Source organism: Saimiri boliviensis, chromosome 2 (genome assembly GCF_048565385.1).
Source record: "Saimiri boliviensis isolate mSaiBol1 chromosome 2, mSaiBol1.pri, whole genome shotgun sequence".
NCBI classification, from domain to species: domain Eukaryota; kingdom Metazoa; phylum Chordata; class Mammalia; order Primates; family Cebidae; genus Saimiri; species Saimiri boliviensis.
Window position 1 is genome coordinate 123,694,806 of NC_133450.1, and position 19,709 is coordinate 123,714,514.

General features: G+C 38.2%; 1 protein-coding gene across 1 annotated transcript; it reads left to right on the forward strand.

The window, feature by feature from the left end:
• The first annotated feature begins 2,116 nt into the window (after window positions 1–2,116).
• Window positions 2,117–19,492, forward strand: RSL24D1 (ribosomal L24 domain containing 1). Its single transcript, XM_003935591.4, has 6 exons — window positions 2,117–2,342; window positions 7,183–7,296; window positions 8,951–9,023; window positions 15,448–15,511; window positions 17,677–17,762; window positions 19,043–19,492. Exons 1-6 carry the CDS (start codon window positions 2,262–2,264, stop codon window positions 19,114–19,116), a joined length of 492 nt encoding a protein of 163 aa, XP_003935640.1. The 5' UTR covers window positions 2,117–2,261; the 3' UTR covers window positions 19,117–19,492.
• Window positions 19,493–19,709: the final 217 nt, after the last annotated feature.

Genomic DNA, 19,709 nt, shown 5'->3' on the forward strand with positions numbered 1-19,709 from the left:
ATAATGAATAAGAACAACAAGGAAGGAGGAGTGATATGGTTTGGCTGTGTCCCCACACAAATCTCATCTTGAATTATAACTCCCATAATTCCTATATGTTGTGGTAGGGACCTGCTGGGATATAATTAAATCATGTGCCAGTTTCCCCTACACTGTTCTTGTGATAGTGCATAAGTCTCATGAGATCTGATTGTTTTAAAGGGGTTTCCACTTTTGTCTGACTTTCATTCCTTTTGCCTGCTGCCATGCATGTAAGATGTGACTTGCTCCTCCTTGCCTTCTGCCATGATTGTGAGGCTTCCCCAGCCATGTGGAACTGTGAGTCCATTAAACCTCTTTCCTGTATAAATTACCCAGTCTCAGGTATGTCTTTATCAGCAACATGAAAACGAATACAAACAGAGAGGAGGTAAACCCAGTTATTTAAAAAATTACAATAATTTAGATATTTGGGAACACGTACATTAACAAAACAATGGAACAGAGTCCAGAAATGGAGCCATAGGTAAGTGACATTTTGAGTGAGTGGGGGGAAAGGATGCTTTATCCACCAATAGCACTGAGGGAAAAATAAACACTGGAGTCCTATGTCATTTATACTTAAATCCCAGATGAACTGAAAATTGAGATGCAAAAAAATGATGCTATACAACAAAAGAGAAAACATTTTGAAAAACAATTTTGGAGTGGGCAGTGCAGTTTAAAGGAAAGTGCCAAATCCAAAATCATAAAAAATTGGATAAATCTGAATATACAAACCACATATTTCTGCATGGAAAAATACTATGAGCAAAGCTTACAATACTGATAGGGAAATAATTTCTAAATGCATGTCAGCAAAGGACTAACTTGAACGTGTAAAGTGCTGTTGAAAATCAACAACAGAATAGACAACTGTATAGGACCTGAAGAGGCAATTCACAGAAAAATGTTGGAAAACACTGTGAAAGATTCTTAACCTCCCTTGTAATTAAATTCGAGATGAAATAATAAGATAAAATTTTATCTCAGGTTGGCAGAGATCACTTTTTACAGGGGTATGGTGAAATAGGCATCTTATTTATTGATGCTGAATGTTAACTGGTAAAAACTTTTGGAAGGCAATTTAGTATTATCTACCAAAATTCAAAACTTTCTATATGTATATCCATCTTCTCTGCTACAGAGAAGATGGATATACATATAAAGTTCTGCATAAACTCTCTTGAAAAAAAGTGTACCAGTAGAGATGCTTATTATACCAAAAGATAAGAATGTCCATCGATTAGTAACCAATTAAAATGATACTTTCATACAATGGCGCATGTATATATATACACTTGTGAAAAAGAATGTTAAATACTCTTTTACAATAAAATATGTATCAAATGCCTATTATGTGCCAAGGACTATTCTAGATACTGGGGATGTAATTGTAAACAAAACTAACTGAAATCCCTGCCTCTCATGGACCTCACATTCCAGTGAATGGAGACAAGGTAACAGCAAGATGCAGAAAAAGTAAATAGCATATTCATCAGCGTTATAAAGAAGAGGAAGTAGAGACAGGCAAACATACAAATATCTATGTTTGCCTATGCACAGAAAAGCTCTGGTGGGTAATAAATGGAACTGTTTTGCCCATGGGGAGGAAGACTGCAGGTCTGGGGAGGGAACGGTAGCTTCCTGGGAAAATGTTTGTCTACTGCATATGTATATTAATTAGAATGGGGGGGGAGGTGGAGAACACCATTTTATATTAAAAAAAAAAATTGTTAGTTAAGTCCTTGAAGCCTCAGCGACTCAACCGTTTTCACTGCCGTGTTTGACGCAACGCTGGATTGCAGGTTCTTCGCGGCTTACACCCTGCAAACCACCATGGGACGAGAATCGAGAGCTGTCTAGGGCAGGCAGTGGACAAATAAAGAGAGTGCTCTGGAGAGCGCTCGGCACAAAGCACAAACCGAAGATACATAAGACACGTGTAAATGCGACTTATAGAGAGTAAAGACTAGGCGCCTTGACAGCGAGCTCGGAAGGCGGCGCAGAGCCGTATCTCCCCACAAGGCGGACAATCTAATCTGTAGCTCTGCGCCTGCGCCAAACGGCAGCGCTTTTCGACCGCGCGGCCGCCTCACCTCTGGTCTAACTGACCAGCGAGGGGTAAAGACGCTAGCCTTTTCCGGGTCTGGGAAGAGAAAGAAGGTCACTTCCGGCGGCTGCGCTACGTCACTTCCTCCGAGGCTTGGCGTTCAGTCAGTGGGGACCCACGCGGGTTCAACATGCGTATCGAGAAGTGTTATTTCTGTTCCGGGCCCATCTACCCTGGCCACGGCATGATGTTCGTACGCAACGATTGCAAGGTGAGGGGTGAGGGGTGAGGGGTGAGGCGGCCGAGGCCAGTCCGCGCGTCAGCGGCTCTCCCGCTGTTCCTGGGCGCGCCGGGTGCTTCTGCGTCTGCCGGCTTTGGCCCGGGTTCTTCCCGCTGTTGCCGTGGGAGGGTGGCTTAACTGGGGTTCCGGTTTCAGCGCTCCGCTTCGGAAGTTTCTCCTTGCAGGTGTCCCGAGCGACGCTGGCCACCAGGCCACGTCTGGGTGGCGTTGGCAGTAAGGAGCTTCAGGAGCGATCCCAGCAAGCGCCTGCTGGGAATCTTGAATGTCTGTGACGGCTGTTTGGCCGCTTAGGTACTTGGCCAAGTTCTTGAATCCAGCAAACTTGGTTGAATGTATGCCCTGCCAGGCATGATACTGAGGTCCGTACTGAAGTGTAGAGGTTGTTGGGAGTGTTCCATATTGCTTAATGGTAGAGTTATGGGTTAAGTTACTGCCTGTGAGTTGGGGAGGATCCTGTATGGAAAGACTCACAATGAAGGTGACATTTATCCTGGACACTTGAATTTTGCAGAAGAAAGAGCGGAGGGGGCCTTCTAAGTGAAAGGCAGAGAGAACGGAGCAAATACATTTGTTTGAGGAAGTGACTGGATTGTAAATGATGATAGAGCCTTGGGGGTTGGGCTACAAGTATAAATATAATAAGCCTATAAACGTAAATAAATATAAGTCCTAGTTGTGAAAGGCGTTTTGAATGGTACATGAAGTTCCTGTGATACCAGAATGAATCCCATTCCTCTCTTTCTCAGAAAAACACATTGTTTCTCAGAATTGGACCTCTTACATTTGCTTCTGAGTTATCGGTCGTTTACAGATTCCTGGTTTCCACCAGATCTATCGAGTTGGAATTTTTTTGCGGGAGGGGAAGGGGGTTTAAGAATCTGAATATTGAAGTGAATTTGACATGTTAAAGAATTAGAAGTCTGACTTCATCACCTTATATCTCTAATAGGTCAAAGATACTGACCTCCTTAATTAGGGGCAAGGGATTCAGTTGAAAGTGAGAGAGGAAAGCTATGTTTGGGAACATAAAAGAACGTAGAAGATTTTGAATACTTGCTTTCAGGAACGTGATAAGAAGTTTATAAAAATGAGTCAAAAGATTGCCAGGTTGGGGTCTAATTCAGAGCAGGCAGTATGGTTCTATAGATGATCTAGTTATCATTTTGCGATTTTTGTCCAGGATGCTTGTCAGCTGAATATTGGAATTAGAACAGCAGATCGTGGGAGCTGTCAAGACCTGGGTATTACTGATTTGGTGGACACAGTGGAAGTTAAGTTGATGAAGTCTAGCAGGGACAGTGTTGAGGTGGTTGGGGTCACCTTGGCCTAAGGAAGACCAGTGGATCCAGAAGAAAGCTGATGGGGGAAATAAAAGATAGAGGAACTGAAGCACTAACAAAGAACAAGTATCTTATCTTTTCTGTGTTCTTAATTTCGAAGTCTGAATCTCCTGAGCTCCAAATCTGAATTTTCCACTGGGCCGACTGGAAGAGAGTTCCTTAGTACATCAAATCTGAATTTTCCAGTGGGCCGACTGAAAGAGAGTTCCTTAGTACCTCAAATCTTTTTTCTGTAGGAATTACTACCACTCTTAAGTACCTGGGTAGTTGTGCTAGAAATGTGGTAGTCATCTTTGAATCTTTCACCTTTTGTATCTAATTATCAAGTGTTACCTATTCTGCTTTTGCAAAGATAGTGCTGTCTTTGCCTCCTTTCTCCTTTCCTGCCCTAGTTCAGATAAGGCACTTGCCACTTTTATAGCCTCTTACCTAGTCATATTTCCTTTTTTTTGAGACAGGGTGTCACTGTTATGTCCTACATGCCATGGCTGGCGTGTAGTGGTGTGGTCATGGCTCACTGCAGCCTCAGTCTCCAGGGTTTAAGCAATCCCCCCTCCTCAGCATCCTGAGTAGCTGGTACTACAGGTGTGCACTACCATGCCCAACATTAAAAAAATTTTTTGTAGAGACAGGTACATTATTATTATTATTATTTATTTATTTTTTTAAATAGAGACAGGGACTTGCTATGTTGCCTAGGCTTTAACTAGTGTTTTTACCTTTATTCTCTCAGTTTCTGAGAGTTTTTTTTTTTTTTTTTTTGAGATGGAGTCTCCCTCTGTCACCACGCTGGAGTGCAGTGACACAATCTTGACTCACTGCAGCCTCCACCTCCCGGGTTCAAGCAGTTCTCCTGTCTCAGCTCCTGAGTAGCTGGGACTACAGGCGCATGCCACCAAGCCCAGCTAAATTTTGTATTTTAGTAGAGTTGGGCTTCACCATGTTGACCAGGGTGGTCTCGATCTCTTGATCTTGTGAACCACCTGCTTTGACCTCTCAAGGTGCTGGGATTATAGGCATGAGCCACCGCGCCTGGCCAAGACTGTCTTTAATAGAAGCTTCACCTTTTACTCTTCTTAGGCATAAATGGGTTAAGGGTAGTATTAATGCTAATGCTCCATATTTGCACATACTTTGCAAACAGGAAAAGTACATACAGTCTTAACGAGGGCTTCATAAATGTTGAATTAGTGGAATAAGAAAGGTTTCAAGAACTTTGAGTCAAAGGTATGTTGGTTCATTTGTTAGCATGTTAGCATTTAGAGGACTAAATTAAAAGAGAAACTTGAGCCTATCAAGCTTTGCCTGACAGGTGAGCCATCCACCTCTTACCCCACCAGATTTAACCACTTCCTCATGTGTGTTTACATATTACATCATGCCTGATTATAGCTTTATCCAGTTGTTTATATCCTAGTCAGATAGTGGGTCTTATTTGATCACAAAGTGAGACTATCACATTGCTGGACTAAGCTTCTTAAGGTAGAGTACCAAGTTTTAATTGTTTTTGTATCTTTAGCCCTAGCAAACATCAGGCCCTTAGATGCTCCTTATTTGCTGATTGAATCCCTTTGACACCTCCTGTGGTTACAGTTGTCTTTAGATCCTTCATTGTGCCTTTCAGGTAATACCTATTAGATAAGGAGCCAAGTAGATTCCTCCTTGGATCTTTTTGGAATTCAGAAGAGCCAGAAGAAGTTTAGTCTTCCCATTAGATAAATATTAGAAAAAGGAATTTACCTAGGGACCATCTAGTAGGTATTAAATATGGAAGGCTTTTACTTAAAAAAGTAATAGTATTTTGGGCTGAAAATACTCAGATGAAGTATGATAATTCATTTCACAATGATTTTCATATATTCATTTTTCATTCATGATTTCATAGTAGGCTATGCTAGGAGATTATAGTAGTTCTTCTATTTTGTAGTCTATTTGACATTAACTCAAGGATATAGACAAGTTTTCACTTTAATCTCTTAGGAGAAGGCTGTCTAGGAGGTATGGATCAGATTATTTTTAAATTTAAAAAAAGGAAAATAAAAAAAATTTTTAAATTTTTTAAAATAATTAAACAGTTTCCATTAGTTTAATCTGGATCAGATTAAACTAATAGCAACTGTTTCTTTAATTTTTTAAGAAAATTTTTTATTTAAAAAAATTCTTTTTAAAAAAATTAAAAAAAATTTTTTTTTGATTTTCTTTTTTTTTTTTTTTTTTTGAGATGGAGTTTCGCTCTTGTTACCCAGGCTGGAGTGCAATGGCGCCATCTCAGCTCACCGCAACCTCCACCTCCTGGGTTCAGGCAATTCTCCTGCCTCAGCCTCCTGAGTAGCTGGGATTATAGGCACGTGCCACCATGCCCAGCTAATTTTTTGTATTTTTAGTAGAGACGGGGTTTCACCATGTTGACCAGGTTGGTCTCGATCTCTCGACCTTGTGATCCACCCGCCTCAGCCTCCCAAAGTGCTGGGATTACAGGCTTGAGCCACCGCGCCCGGCTATTGATTTTCTTTTTTTAAAATTTAAAACATATCACAAAATCATTTAAACAGTTTCTAAGAAAACTGTCCTACACTGTATGTAGTGACCTACTTGAAGTTCCCCATAGGGCAGGCTATATAAAAGGTGAAAAGATTTGTGATACATACACAGGCTTATTTAGTTTGAAATGTTTTTACTGTTTATTTTGGCCTATTTAATTATCTGTCATACCTTATAGGTATGATAATGCAACTTAATTTTCTTTACCAAGATCCACAAATCCCAAATAATTACTTTTCCTCTCCCCATTTCCTCCAGTGGCATATACAAATTGCAGTGTGTTGTAAGGCTTTACAGAGTAACAAAACAATACTGTTAAATTTATGAAGTGAGTCCTAATAAGCCATTTCAGGAGCATGTTGAAGCATCATTAAGTTGTAAGTTGGCATTATTAAAGGACTATGTCTTTTGGGGTGAAGGTGGAGAATTAAAGTAGTAAAGAATCTTGCTAGTAGATTTATGAATAAGTAGAAAACAAGTCTGTTATATTACCAGTTTTAGTTGTTTTGTAATTATTTTTGTGCTTTCAACAAGGAAGAGGGAAAGACTCAAAGGAGATTTCAGTAATGGTTGTTTGAAACTTTTATCCCCATTGAGGCATAGAGATAGTGAATTTTGAAAATTATCCTGAATTAAGAAACGACTTAAATAAGTGATTTGACTTAAAACTATTCCCTTTATTTGAGATAATTTTACTGTTATTCTATAATGACTAGTGATTTTAAATCATATTTTCAGGGCCATTAGCCTTTGGTTGGGATGATGTTTGATAGTTAAAAAATAGTTGTTTCCCTTTAATCTGATATATCTTACACATTTCTAAAAGGCAGCGTAAGTAGAAGGAAAAGTAGTTTTTGTCCAGCCGGGGTAACGTCTTATGAGAGAAAGTTTTAAATGCTGACTTCTCCATATTTTAACTTTTCTTCTAGGTGTTCCGATTTTGTAAATCTAAATGTCATAAAAACTTTAAAAAGAAGCGCAATCCTCGCAAAGTTAGGTGGACCAAAGCATTCCGGAAAGCAGCTGGTAAAGAGCTTACAGTGGTGAGTACAGTTAGCTATCAATACAGCGTTTACACGTTTCACAGTTTTAGTATTTGGAGGGTGTATGTTATTTAATCAGTCATAACAAGCCTTCCTATAACATGATTAATAAGTGTCTTATTTGTATTTGGCTGTGGAAATAATCTCATTCTCACATGATCCTGAAAGCTGTAATTCTGTGGAGCTACTATTTTTAACTCTTGCAGACAAGGAGGAATATTACTTAAATGGCTTGGGGTGAAGTTGGGAGTTGCTACTCAAAGATTTTGAAATGCAGTTAGGAGATAAAGGTTTTCTCAACAACAGTCAAAGCTCAGGTGAAGTTTATAATAGACTCATTTATCAGTTTCTGGATTTCCTTAGCAGGACTTTGTATCTGAGAGCAGAGGAATTAGTAGTGTAGGTGTGAGGACTAGAGAGAAGTCCAGGGGGAAGAGGATTTAATAGAATGAGCTCCCATCATTAAATTGTTATATTGATTTGATAAAAGGATATTTTGAAGCTGTTCACATTCAGTCCCTGTAAAGGAAGGGGATGAAATGCAGTACAGGCTACCTTTGAGGGAGGAAGATCGTTTAAACTGTCCCCTCCCTCCGTGGCCGCCTTTCCCCACCAAACCTATGACTCCTTTCTGCTACTAAAGGGCAGTATCTACAATCAATTTCCATGAAGCCCTTTCCTGGCCTCTTTAATACCAGAGCTTTGCAATGAATATAAAGAGTATTATTTGACAAGGTGCAAGGCCAGATCATAATTACTATCACAAAAATAATTTTCATTCTGGGCAAGAAGCAGCATAGCAGCCCAAATGCAACTGCTTGAGAAGAAACTGCCAGTCACAGCCATTTACTGATTACCATTTACCTTGCGGCTGAGGTTATATGATCTGAATAAAAGTGTATGTAGAAAAGAAATAGCTGAATACAGAGGTAGTGCTGTTTTATATGCCTGCCAGATAGATTTGAAAACCAAGATACACCTGTAGCTTTTCCAAAATTGTTTAGTGTGATTTAAGATTAAAAGTATCATTAACTAAAAATACCAGCCGCTAGTAATGGTAACAGTGTTTGGAGGGGATCTGAAGAAATGCAGGGTCTGACTTACATTCTGCACTGTAGCACCACATTTATTTGAAGATATATTCATACCTTTCTGCTATAATGAATAGATGTTTAGGTTGAACCATATGAAATTATTCCCATTCTCTCTCTTTTTTCTGCCTCCTACAGGAAGGACATGAAATTCTCGATGTTGACTTGTTTGATCTGTGAAATATGGCAGTTTCATATGTTTCAACGTAATTCAAAGTTTTCTGGCTTTGAATCTTATCTGGGAATGGGAAATTGGGAAGATTTTGTAGTCTGTAATCGTGATCATTATTATATGCCCTTCTGAGGTATGGGGGTTTTAGTGTCCCCTCCCCTCCCTTTGAGAATCACTGGTATATAGAGAGATGTTTTCAGTAGGCTGTCTTGTACATGGAGGTGTGTAAAGAGAAAAAGTTTGAAAACCTATATTCTCTGAGATCTCCCTGAGGGGTGTATCTTGATGTACGTTCACTCAGAACACTTATGTAAAGGAAGATGTTTTAAGATATGTTTCCTTTCTATCTTTCTTAAAACCTTATTTTTATCTCCTCTGTTCTGTCTTACAGGATAATTCATTTGAATTTGAAAAGCGTAGAAATGAACCTATCAAATACCAGCGAGAGCTATGGAATAAAACTAGTAAGTCACAAAGAAATAACAGTAATTTTGAGGAGAGACTGGTTTTGGAATATTACCATAACTTTAAGTGTCATTTTGTTGTTTAAATACTGAATTTTCCATTTTTCATTTCTTGGCTTTCATTATTTTAACCTCATTTTAATGGTTCTGTTGTAGTCATTTATCAATTTTTTTTTTTAGAATTGGCCAGTGTGTTCACTTTAAAATAATATGGTTATTAACGTTGATACTAGTTTAAGTGCTCACACAGAGATGTAAAAACATACATAAGGCTGAAAAAAGTAGAAACGGAAAATACTGTTTTAGAGTGAGCATGGGACAGTTAAAATACACATAAAACCTAACACACTTTATATGTTTAGACTACATAGTTTAGGATATAAACTTGTACTCTGTATACCTTATAAAGTTCATTACTTCTTTAAAATTAAAAAGTATAGCACTTAACATCATCATTACAAGTGTTCTGAGATAATTTCTAAGTGTTTGACTTAGGTAAAAAATGAAGTTACAATCTACTGAAATTAAAAGCAATAATACCTAGTTCTTGTCTTTTTTTTTTTTTTTTCTTTTTTTTTTTCTGAAGTAGGCAGAGACTTTAATGAAAAATGTCCCATATGTACAAAAAGCTAATCCCTTGAGCTAGCTTGTAGATTCCACCATGTTTGTGTATGTTTGGGACCCTTGGCCCTGCTCTTTTTTTGAGACAGAAAGTCTTGCTGTGTCCCCCAGGCTGGAGTGCAGTGATGTGATCTCGGCTCACTGCAATCTCTGACTCCTAGGTTTAAGCAGTTCTCCTGTCTCAGCCTCCCAGGTAGCTGGGATTACAGGCACCTGCCACAACACCCGGCTAATTTTTGTATTTTTAGTAGAGGCTGGATTTCGCCATGTTGGCCAGGCTGGCCTCGAACTCCTGACCTCAAGTGATCCACCTGTCTTGGCCTCCCAAAGTGCTGGGATTACAGGCGTGAGTCACTGCACTCAGCCCGGCCCTGCTTTTCTTCCTTTGGCTACCTTTATGCAGCCTGTAGCCCTTTCTAGTACTGGGTATGGGGGTGATGTGGTTTATTAACCAAGAGTCTGTAAGGCTAACAATTCCATGAACTTTATTATTTCTTACTCTCCTAATGGATCATGGTTAGGGCATCCCTTTCTGTATTCCAATTAGTCATGAGACTTCAGGGGAAGAACTGAAAATTTGTGGACCTTTGTAGTAGTATTCAGCACCTTCTAAAGCAGGGGCATCCAATCTTTTGGCTTCACTGGGCCACGTTGGAAGAAGAATTGTCTTGGCACACATAAAATACACTAACACTAATGACAGCTGGTGAGCTAAGGGAAAAAAAAAGAACTCTTTATGTTTTAAGAAAGTTTACGAATTTATGTTGGGTTGTGGGTTGGACAAGCTTGTTCTAAAGCTTTGTTTATGCTGGACCATGTGGAGAGTATATTTTTAAAAAATTTTTATTTTTTCTATCTTTTTTTCTTTCTTTTTTGTTTTAGAGATGGAGTCTCGCTCTGTCGCCCGGGGTGCAGTGTGGTGGTGCAATGTCAGCTCACTGCAACCTCCACCTCTCGGGTTCAAGCGATTCGCCTGCCTCAGCCTCTTGAGTAGCTGGGACTACAGGTGCATGCCACCACACCTGTATTTTTTTGTATTTTTAGTAGTGACAGGGTTTCACCGTGTTAGCCAGGATGATCTCCATCTCCTGATCTTGTGATCTGCCCACCTTGGCCTCCCAAGGTGCTGGGATTACAGGCGTGAGCCACCATGCCCAGCTTGCAATTGCCTTTTCTATAGATAGACCTAATTATTGTGCCTTTTGGGTCTCTCCCATCCCCTTTTTAAAAAATACGGTCTTTTCCTTCTGCTTTATAAATTAGAGGAAGAGTTAATATCTGAAAAGCAGTTGATTTTATTGAGTTTAATTGGTAAGGAAATAACACTGATTCAAACTCAAGGATTTCTAAAGAGGTTGACTTATAAGATTCTTAAATTAATTTCAAAAGACACGCTCATCAAAGACATTGGAAAGTCCTGAAGCATTTCTTTCTTTCTTTCTTTCTTTTTTCTTTTTTTTTTTTTTTTGAGACAGAGTCTTACTCTGACACCCAGGCTGGAGGCAGTGGCCTGATCTTGGCTCACTGCAACCTCCACCTCCTGGGTTCAAGCAGTTCTCCTGCCTCAGCCTCCCGAGGAGCTGGGATTATAGGCACATGCTGCCATGCCTGGCTAATTTTTTTTGTATTTTAGTAGAGATGGGGTTTCGCCATGTTGCCCAGGCTGGTTGTGAACTCCTGAGGTCAGGCACTCTGCCTGCCTTGGCCTCCAAAAGTGCAAGAGTTACAGGTGTGAGCCATCACACCTGGCCAGTCCTGAAGCATTTCTGGACTAAATTCAGTTTTATTTCATTTGACCTTTGTTTTTGTTGTTGTTGTTATTACATGAAGACAGCAGCTCCAGATCATTTTTACATATTTTATAACTACTTTTACTTAGTAAGTATTTAGGTTGTTGTTGAAATTGAGGTGCATATCCCATTTTAGTGATACGTGAATAATCAGTTCTGTGGTCCTTCATGCTGGTTTCGTATTATTTACATTACTTGAGAGAAATACTGCTGTGTTCTGTAAGACTTCGCATACTGTAATGGTAATATTCTCTGCATTTCTTAATTTATTTTAATTCAGTGCAAATTTATTAAGCACTACCTGGGTCATACAGAGATGAACAGGTCACACACGGCCTCCACCCTCTAAGTGTATTTACCAAGTACTCCTATTTTATTGTTTCTGTTGGGTTTTATTACAGAGTCTCATTCTCTTGCCCCCCTCATTTATACCTAGTGATAGCTGATGAGCTAAGGGAAAAAAAAAAAAAACTGCAGTAAATCTGCAAATGCTGTAAGAAGCAGTGCTCTATAGATTTTTTCTTTTTTTCCCCCTGCACTGATTCCGCTTTCCTTTTTACTGGGATCCCAAAAATAGATTTTTCTAAGAAGATTTGCTAGGTACACAGTATGAGTGCTGGGTACATATTATGAGGGTCTTTGGAATTTAAGATTGTTTCCTAGTGTTTTACACAATAAAAGTTGTCAGTAGGTTTCCAGAAAAATAGTCTTCTAAGAGATTCATTGATTCCCTGTACCTCTCATATTTCAACATCATTTTGTCTATAAACTAATCTGTTGACAAGAGTTTTGTATCCATTGCTTATTTACGTTGTCAAATTGTGTGAGGATGTGGATTGAACAACCATTGTTAAGGTACTGATTTCTATTTTAACTTTTTACATATTTTATTTTTGTTAAAAAAATTTTTTTTAATCTCAATAGCTTTTAGGGTACAAGTGTTTTTTCTGTTTACATGGATTAATTGTAGAGTGGTGAAATCTGAGATTTTAGTGCATCCATCTCCTGAGTAGTGTGCATTGTACCCAATATAAAGTTTTTGCCTCTTACCCTGCCCTGTTGCTCTTTCTGAGTCCCCATAGTCCATTATATCACTCTGTATGCCTTTGTTTGCCCATAGCTTAGCTCCCACTTACAAGTGAGAACATACAGTATTAAGTTTTTTGTTCCTGGGTTACTTCACTTAGAAGAATGGCCTCCAGCTCCATCCAAGTTGTTGCAAAAGACATTCTTTTGTTCTTTTTTTTTTGGCTGAGTACTATTCCATGGTGTTTAAATAACCATATTTTCTTTACCCACTCATTGGTTGATGGGCACTTAGGTTGGTTCTGTATCTTTGCAGTTGTGAATTGTGCTGTCAGATGCTTCTTAGGTTCAAAATGTTTCAATCTTCTGGAATTTTGGGAAATACCGATATAATATTCTTTGGAAAGGATTTTCCTGCTATTTGTGTTTATTTCCCTTCTAAATAACTTTAAAATGTGGAAATGCTTCTGAATACTAGACCTTGTCCTTATTTTTGCTGAAAGACAAAGAAAAAAGTTATATATTCAGCGTATTACTAATTCTGAGCTACAGCGTATGCAGATTTATAGTTGACGTTTTCTTTTTTCTTTCTTTTTTTTTTTTTTGAGACGGAGTTTTGCTCTTGTTACCCAGGCTGGAGTGCAATGGCGCGATCTCGGCTCACCGCAACCTCCGCCCCCTGGGTTCAGGCAGTTCTCCTGCCTCAGCCTCCTGAGTAGCTGGGATTACAGGCACGTCCCACCATGCCCAGCTAATTTTTTGTATTTTTAGTAGAGACGGGGTTTCACCATGTTGACCAGGATAGTCTCGATCTCTTGACCTTGTGATCCGCCCGCCTCAGCCTCCCAAAGTGCTGGGATTACAGGCTTGAGCCAACACGCCCGGCTATAGTTGACATTTTCTTACAGTTATTTATAGAAACGTTGTTTTAATACTAGAGGTCTCAAAGATTGTCCTGGGGGTTTTGGTTAAAATGTGGATTCAGATATAGCAGGTTTGTGTGGGCCTGAAATCCTTTATTTCTAACAAGGTCCCAAATGATGCCACTGTTACTGGTCCTAGACTACATTTTTTTTTTTTAAAGTCTTTTTTTTTTTTTTTTGACCTAATTTCAGAGTACAGAAAAGTTGCAGGAGTATAGTTCTCTGATCTCCTTCATCCAGATTCCCCGAATGCTAACGTTTTGTTGAATTAATTTTTTCTCTTTGTCTCTCTTTCTTTAGTGTATGTTATTTTTCTGAGCTGTTTAAACATACATAATGCTTCTTTATCCCTAGTTTAATATGTATTTCCAGAAATAAGAGCATTCTCTCACATAACCACACTGCAATTATTAAAATCAAGATTAACATTGGTAGAATATTATTACCTAATCTTAGACCTATTCATATTTCTCTTATTGTCCCAGTAATAGCCTTATCGCAAAATTTTTAAGAATAGTACATGTCAGGTCTCTTTAATCTCTTTTAATCTGGAACATTGCCTGAGTTTGTCTTTATATTTCATGATATTGACAGTTTTGAAGAATATGTATGGGCCAAGTGTTTGGTATAAAATTCCTTAACTGGATTTTGTTGGATGTTTCCTTAAGATTAGGTTTAGATAATGCACATTTGGCAAGAGCACTAGAGATTTGATGCTGAGTGTTTTCAGAGTTTTGTCAGGAGACAACAAGCTATCCATTAGTTCTGTTACTAGCAGTGTTAACCTTGATCATTAGGTTAAGGTGGTGTCTGCCAGGGTTTTCCACTGGAGAGTTACTGTTTTACTCTTTTAAATTCGTAAGTATACTTTGGGAGATGCTTTAAGACTTTGTTGGCCGGGAGTGGTGGCCCGCACCTGTAATCCCAGCACTTTGGGAGGCTGAGGCAGGAGGATCATGAGGTCAGGAGATTGAGTCCATCCTGGCCAACGTGGTGAAACCCTGTCTCTACTAAAAATAAAAAAATTAGCTGGGCGAGGTGGTGTGTGCCTGTAATCCCAGCTACTGGGGAGGCTGAGGCAGGAGAACCGCTTGAACCAGGGAGGTTGCAGTGAGCCGAGATCACGCCACTGTTCTCCAGGCTGGCAACAGAGAGAGACTCAGTCTTAAAAAAAAAAACAAACTCTATAAATATCTTATTTAGATCTACAGACTACGCTGTAAGGAGTTAGATTAGAAGTTGTGGTGTCTAAGCTACGGAACACTTGAAATGTAACTAAATTGTGGTGTGCTGTAAATGTAAAATGAATGATGAATTTTAAGACTTAATATGAAAACAGGAATACAGTATTTCACTAATAATTTTATATAGATTACATGTTGAATGAAATTTGGGTTAAACAAAGTATATCATTAAATTTCCACCTGTTCCTTTTTACTTTAGAAAATATGGCTACTGAAAAATTTAAAATTTCATATGTGGTTTGTTTTTTATTGGACAGTACTGATAGTAATTGTGGAGTGTGGTTGGACTCAGCCCCCTTTTAGCCAGCGCTCCTGCAGACATTTTCCAAAACAGTTGGATTTTTGTGGTTGAAAACATTTTAGTATTGATTGTTTGGTTTATTCTGCCAATGTCATGTGGTGACCATATCCTAGGTGCTGTTAAGTGTTCATAACCAGAAAGGTGCTGTCTTTCTTTATTCATGGAAATTACAAGTTATGAATGGGATTAGTTGTCAACAGTCCAAGTTCTCTTTATAAAAAAACATTTGAAAAGCACTGGATTGGTTTAAAATGAAGGAAAATGTAACAGCAATAGAGACTTTTTTCCCAAATAAAAATTAAAGAAGTGATAATTGTGGAAGAGATTATTGACAGTGATGATAGCCATGAATATATACCCTCTTCAGCTTTTTGAGTAGGGATTGTTTTTGTAAGGATTTTTTTTTCATGTAAATTCATTTCTAAATCAGAATAATAAAGAAGTGTTTGTTAATGTAGTTGTTGATCATACTGCTTGAATGTGCATACATTTGCTAATAACTTGTGATTTTTTTTGTAGTTGATGCAATGAAGAGAGTTGAAGAGATCAAACAGAAACGCCAAGCTAAATTTATAATGAACAGGTATGAATATTTGTATGGAGTAACTTTTGGAAAATAATTACCAATAGATATTTAGAGGCATTAGTATTTTTTTTTTTTAACTTTTTATTTTGACATAACTTCAGACTTACCAAAAACTTTAAGGAATAATATGAAGGACTCTTGTATATTCTGCTAGCATTTTACATTTACTTTATCCTTGTCACAATGTATGGAAGACATAGTTCTTTTCCCTTCTAAGTTTACTTAAGTGTATATAACCTAAAAATAAGAACATTCTCTTAAACACAGTGTGATTATCTATCAGGAAATTAACATTGATGTAATATTCACCTTGTTTAGACCTCACCAGTTATTCTGATTACATCTATGGCAACAGAAAGTCCTTCATATTTCTTCATCTTCTTTTAATTTGGACAGTTTCTAATCTTTCTTTATTTTACATGACATTGATAGTTTTGAAGAATATAGGTCAGGTTATTGTATAGAATGTTCTTCAATTTGGGTTTGTCTGATATCTTCTTCATTAGATTTAGGCTAGGTGCCTTTTGCCGGGTGTCACAGAAATGATGGTGTATCCTTCTCACGCATAATATTGGGAAGTACATGATGTCACCTTACTGATGATGTTAACTTTGATCACTTGATTAAGGTGATGTCCGTCAGGTTTCTCCACTGAAAGATTACTACTTTGTTTTCCTTGTAAACAGTACATGTCTTGTGGGAGATGCAAAGAGATTCAATAAAGAGCCTATTCTCAAACTTGTACCTACTGGTTTTAGCTTTCCTCAGAGTCTTGTCTGAATCAGTTACTATTACTGTGATGGTTGCTAAATGGTGGTTTTTCTAATTCCATCATTTCTTCTACACTTGGTAGTTGACTTTCTCATGTAAGAAAGAGCTTTTCCTTTTCTATCAATTTCAAGATTTATTCCTTTATTCATGTTACATCTGTGTGTATTTATGGATTCCTATGGTATACATTGGGTTATAATTCCTTATTGTCATTATATATTTTGATGTTCTCAGTGGCCCAAGTTTGGCCTGTGGGAGTTCCTTTGGCCGACTCTCATGTCATTTTGACAATTCTCATCATTCTTTGAGTGCATTCATGTTTTATAGCTAACAAGATGTTTCAAGACTCATCTTTTGCTTCCTTTTCCCCAGCCTGGGGAATCAGCCCTTATTTCAGAGCAGGATCATGAGCTTTTAAACTAATTGCTGTGGAATACGTCATGGAGAAGAAGCATGTGCTAGCAGCTTTCTGGCTTAAAAATGTTAAAGCATTTTAGAAAAATGTTTGAGAACTAGTTTGTTAGCATTTCTGTTGAATATCATGTGTTTTGTGCTCTTGTAATTACCAAATAGTTAAAAAAAATTATATAACAGAGACTTAGGTACATGAGAAGAAAAGATCCAGGCGTCCCCAAACTTCTTACACAGAGGGCCAGTTCACTGTCCCTCAGACCGTTGGAGGGCCGCCACATACTGTGCTCCTCTCACTGACCACTAATGAAAGAGGTGCCCCTTCCTGAAGTGCGGCGGGGGGCCGGATAAATGGCCTCAGGGGGCCGCCCCTTGCCGTAGTTTGGGGACGCCTGCTGTAGGCACTTTAACAGTTAGAGGTTGTTTTATGTAGTAGAGCACTACTTCTTTTCATGAGTCACATCCTTCATTTACTCAGCAAATATATATTGGGCCTCCATTTTGTGCCAGACTAGGTACAAAGGGATACAGTGATTGAATGAACACATTTTGTGGTAGGATAGGAATCCTATTTTAAGCTAATTATGAACTAAAAAGCCACTTTGATTTTGAGTTGTTAGGGAAGTAAGTGTACATTTGTGAGGGCTTAATAGGTGACCTTACCTTAGATTTGGGAATAACTGTAAGGTATATATCTCGTTTATATTAACTTCTACCTGTTAAGTTCACCGCTTGCCATTTGGGAATAATTTGAGAGAACTGAGAGAGGCTCTTTGTTGACTTGGTGTTGATGTTCCTGCTGGAGGAGGGGGGCGTTGTGGGGAGAAGAAAGGGTAATAAATAGAAGGGCAGCCATCACTTTCCCATTCCCCATCTGTGTGGCTAACTTAAGTAACAAAATTTAGAAGCTGTATTGTGAATTGATGCCTCTTAAAGAAGTGTTGGTAACTGAAATTTGGCTTTAATGTGTTTTGTTAAAGACTGAAGAAAAATAAAGAGCTACAGAAAGTTCAGGATATCAAAGAAGTCAAGCAAAACATCCATCTTATTCGAGCCCCTCTTGCAGGTGAGTATTACATAACACTACACAGGAGTTTTCTGCTTTAAGAAGAAAACTGAAAAAATCTAGATTTTTGAGGTCTGCGTATTTGGGTACCAACTAACTTTGGGTATTTTTTCCTTTAAATATTGTCTTAGTAAATTTATGATATGATTTGGTCTGTAAAAAGGTAATTTATTCAGTGTATTTTCCAGTTATAGTCAATCTATTGATACGGTGTTTCTTTTTTCCCTTCATTGAATTCTGTGTTCTGTATCTCCCCAAGTTAAGCAAAATGATTTGAGTAATAATTTTGTGGATGATTTTTGTCTCATGCTTGTTTTGATTAAAGAACAATATTTTATATTAGTGGTTCTCAACGTTTGGTTGGGATAGGAATTGCCAACTTGGGGAACTTAAAGACATAGGCCCAGGCTCTTTGAGTCTGGGCTGCTGTTCAGTAGCATTCCAGGTGATTCTGATTCTAAAATTTGTACTACTGTTTCTTTTACTCAGCTGATACCAAGTACAGCTAGATCACTTAAAGGGAAAGAAATCTTGTCTAAACCTTAGTAAAGGTCAAATTCTGTAACCACATGTTGAGTTCATTTGTGTGAATCTACTTGTATTATTTTTGTACCAAATTTTATTAAAACAAAATAGACAAAATTCTGGAGCATTTGTTTTACATATACATAACAAATTGATAGCCAAAAAGCACCGGAAATGAACCATTGTTATCTAATTTTTTAGGTAATTCTCTTTGAGGTAGATAGGACAGTGTAGGCGTCCCCAAACTTGTTTTACACAAGGGGCCAGTTCACTGTCCCTCAGACCGTTGGAGGGCTGCCACATACTGTGCTCCTCTCACTGACCACCAATGAAAGAGGTGCCCCTTCCTGAAGTGCGGCGGGGGGCCAGATAAATGGCCTCAGGGGGCCACATGCAGCCCGCAGGCCGTAGTTTGGCAACGCCTGGGACAGTGTTAAGAGCAGGGACCGTGGATCCAGATGGCTGAGGTTCACATACCAGTGGTTTCACTTAGATGACTTTGTAGTTGAGTGACCTTCAGCAAGTTAATATGTCTTGGAGCCTAAGTTTTCTCATATTTAAAATGGGGATTGTTATGAGGGTGAAATTAGCAAATATATGTAGAATGTCTATTTGATGCATGGCTAGCTATTATTAAATTTCTTAGGAATGGCTAATACTACTTTAAAACACACAGGATCCTCTATAAAGTTTTGATGTGTTGATGTAAGGTCACATTGAATTAAGTTTTCTATTTTTTACTTATTTTGTTAAAGGCAAAGGGAAGCATTTGGAAGAGAAAATGGTACAGCAGTTGCAAGAGGATGTGGATATGGAAGACGCTTCTTAAAAATCTCTGTAACCATTTCTTTTATGTGCATTTGAAAATGCCCTTTGGACACTTGGGACTGCTAAATTATTAGTTTATTTTTTACACAAGGTCACTTAAATGAAAAGTGATTAAAGTATATTCTACATAAAAATGTTTTCTACATTGCCATCTATAAAACATCAGATATTACTGATGTTACATCGCATCTCAGTGTTAAATCTTCACTGACAGATGTACTTACTCATGAAAATTCTGCTTATAACTATAGAAGTGAATTGTGGATGTGAAATGCTTATTCCATTTGGATAATGGCACAGGGCAGCCTTTGTATAATAAGTAATGGCAAAAATTCATGGTTAGTGATGTATAAAATAAAATATTCTTTGCAGTAAAATATTCCCTTTATTAATGTTATAGAAAGGGGGATACGACAAGGAAATAACAATTTGTATGACAGTGTCAGATACTATTTTGATTTTAGTATTTCCTGTTTTGATTTATTTGCATCTCAGAAGAGCAGAATGATACTGTTTGATGAAGCCTAATTGTGCTGGACTGTTTTGACCTGGTTTAACCTTCTGATAAGTAGTTTTGGGTGTTGGGGATGAGAA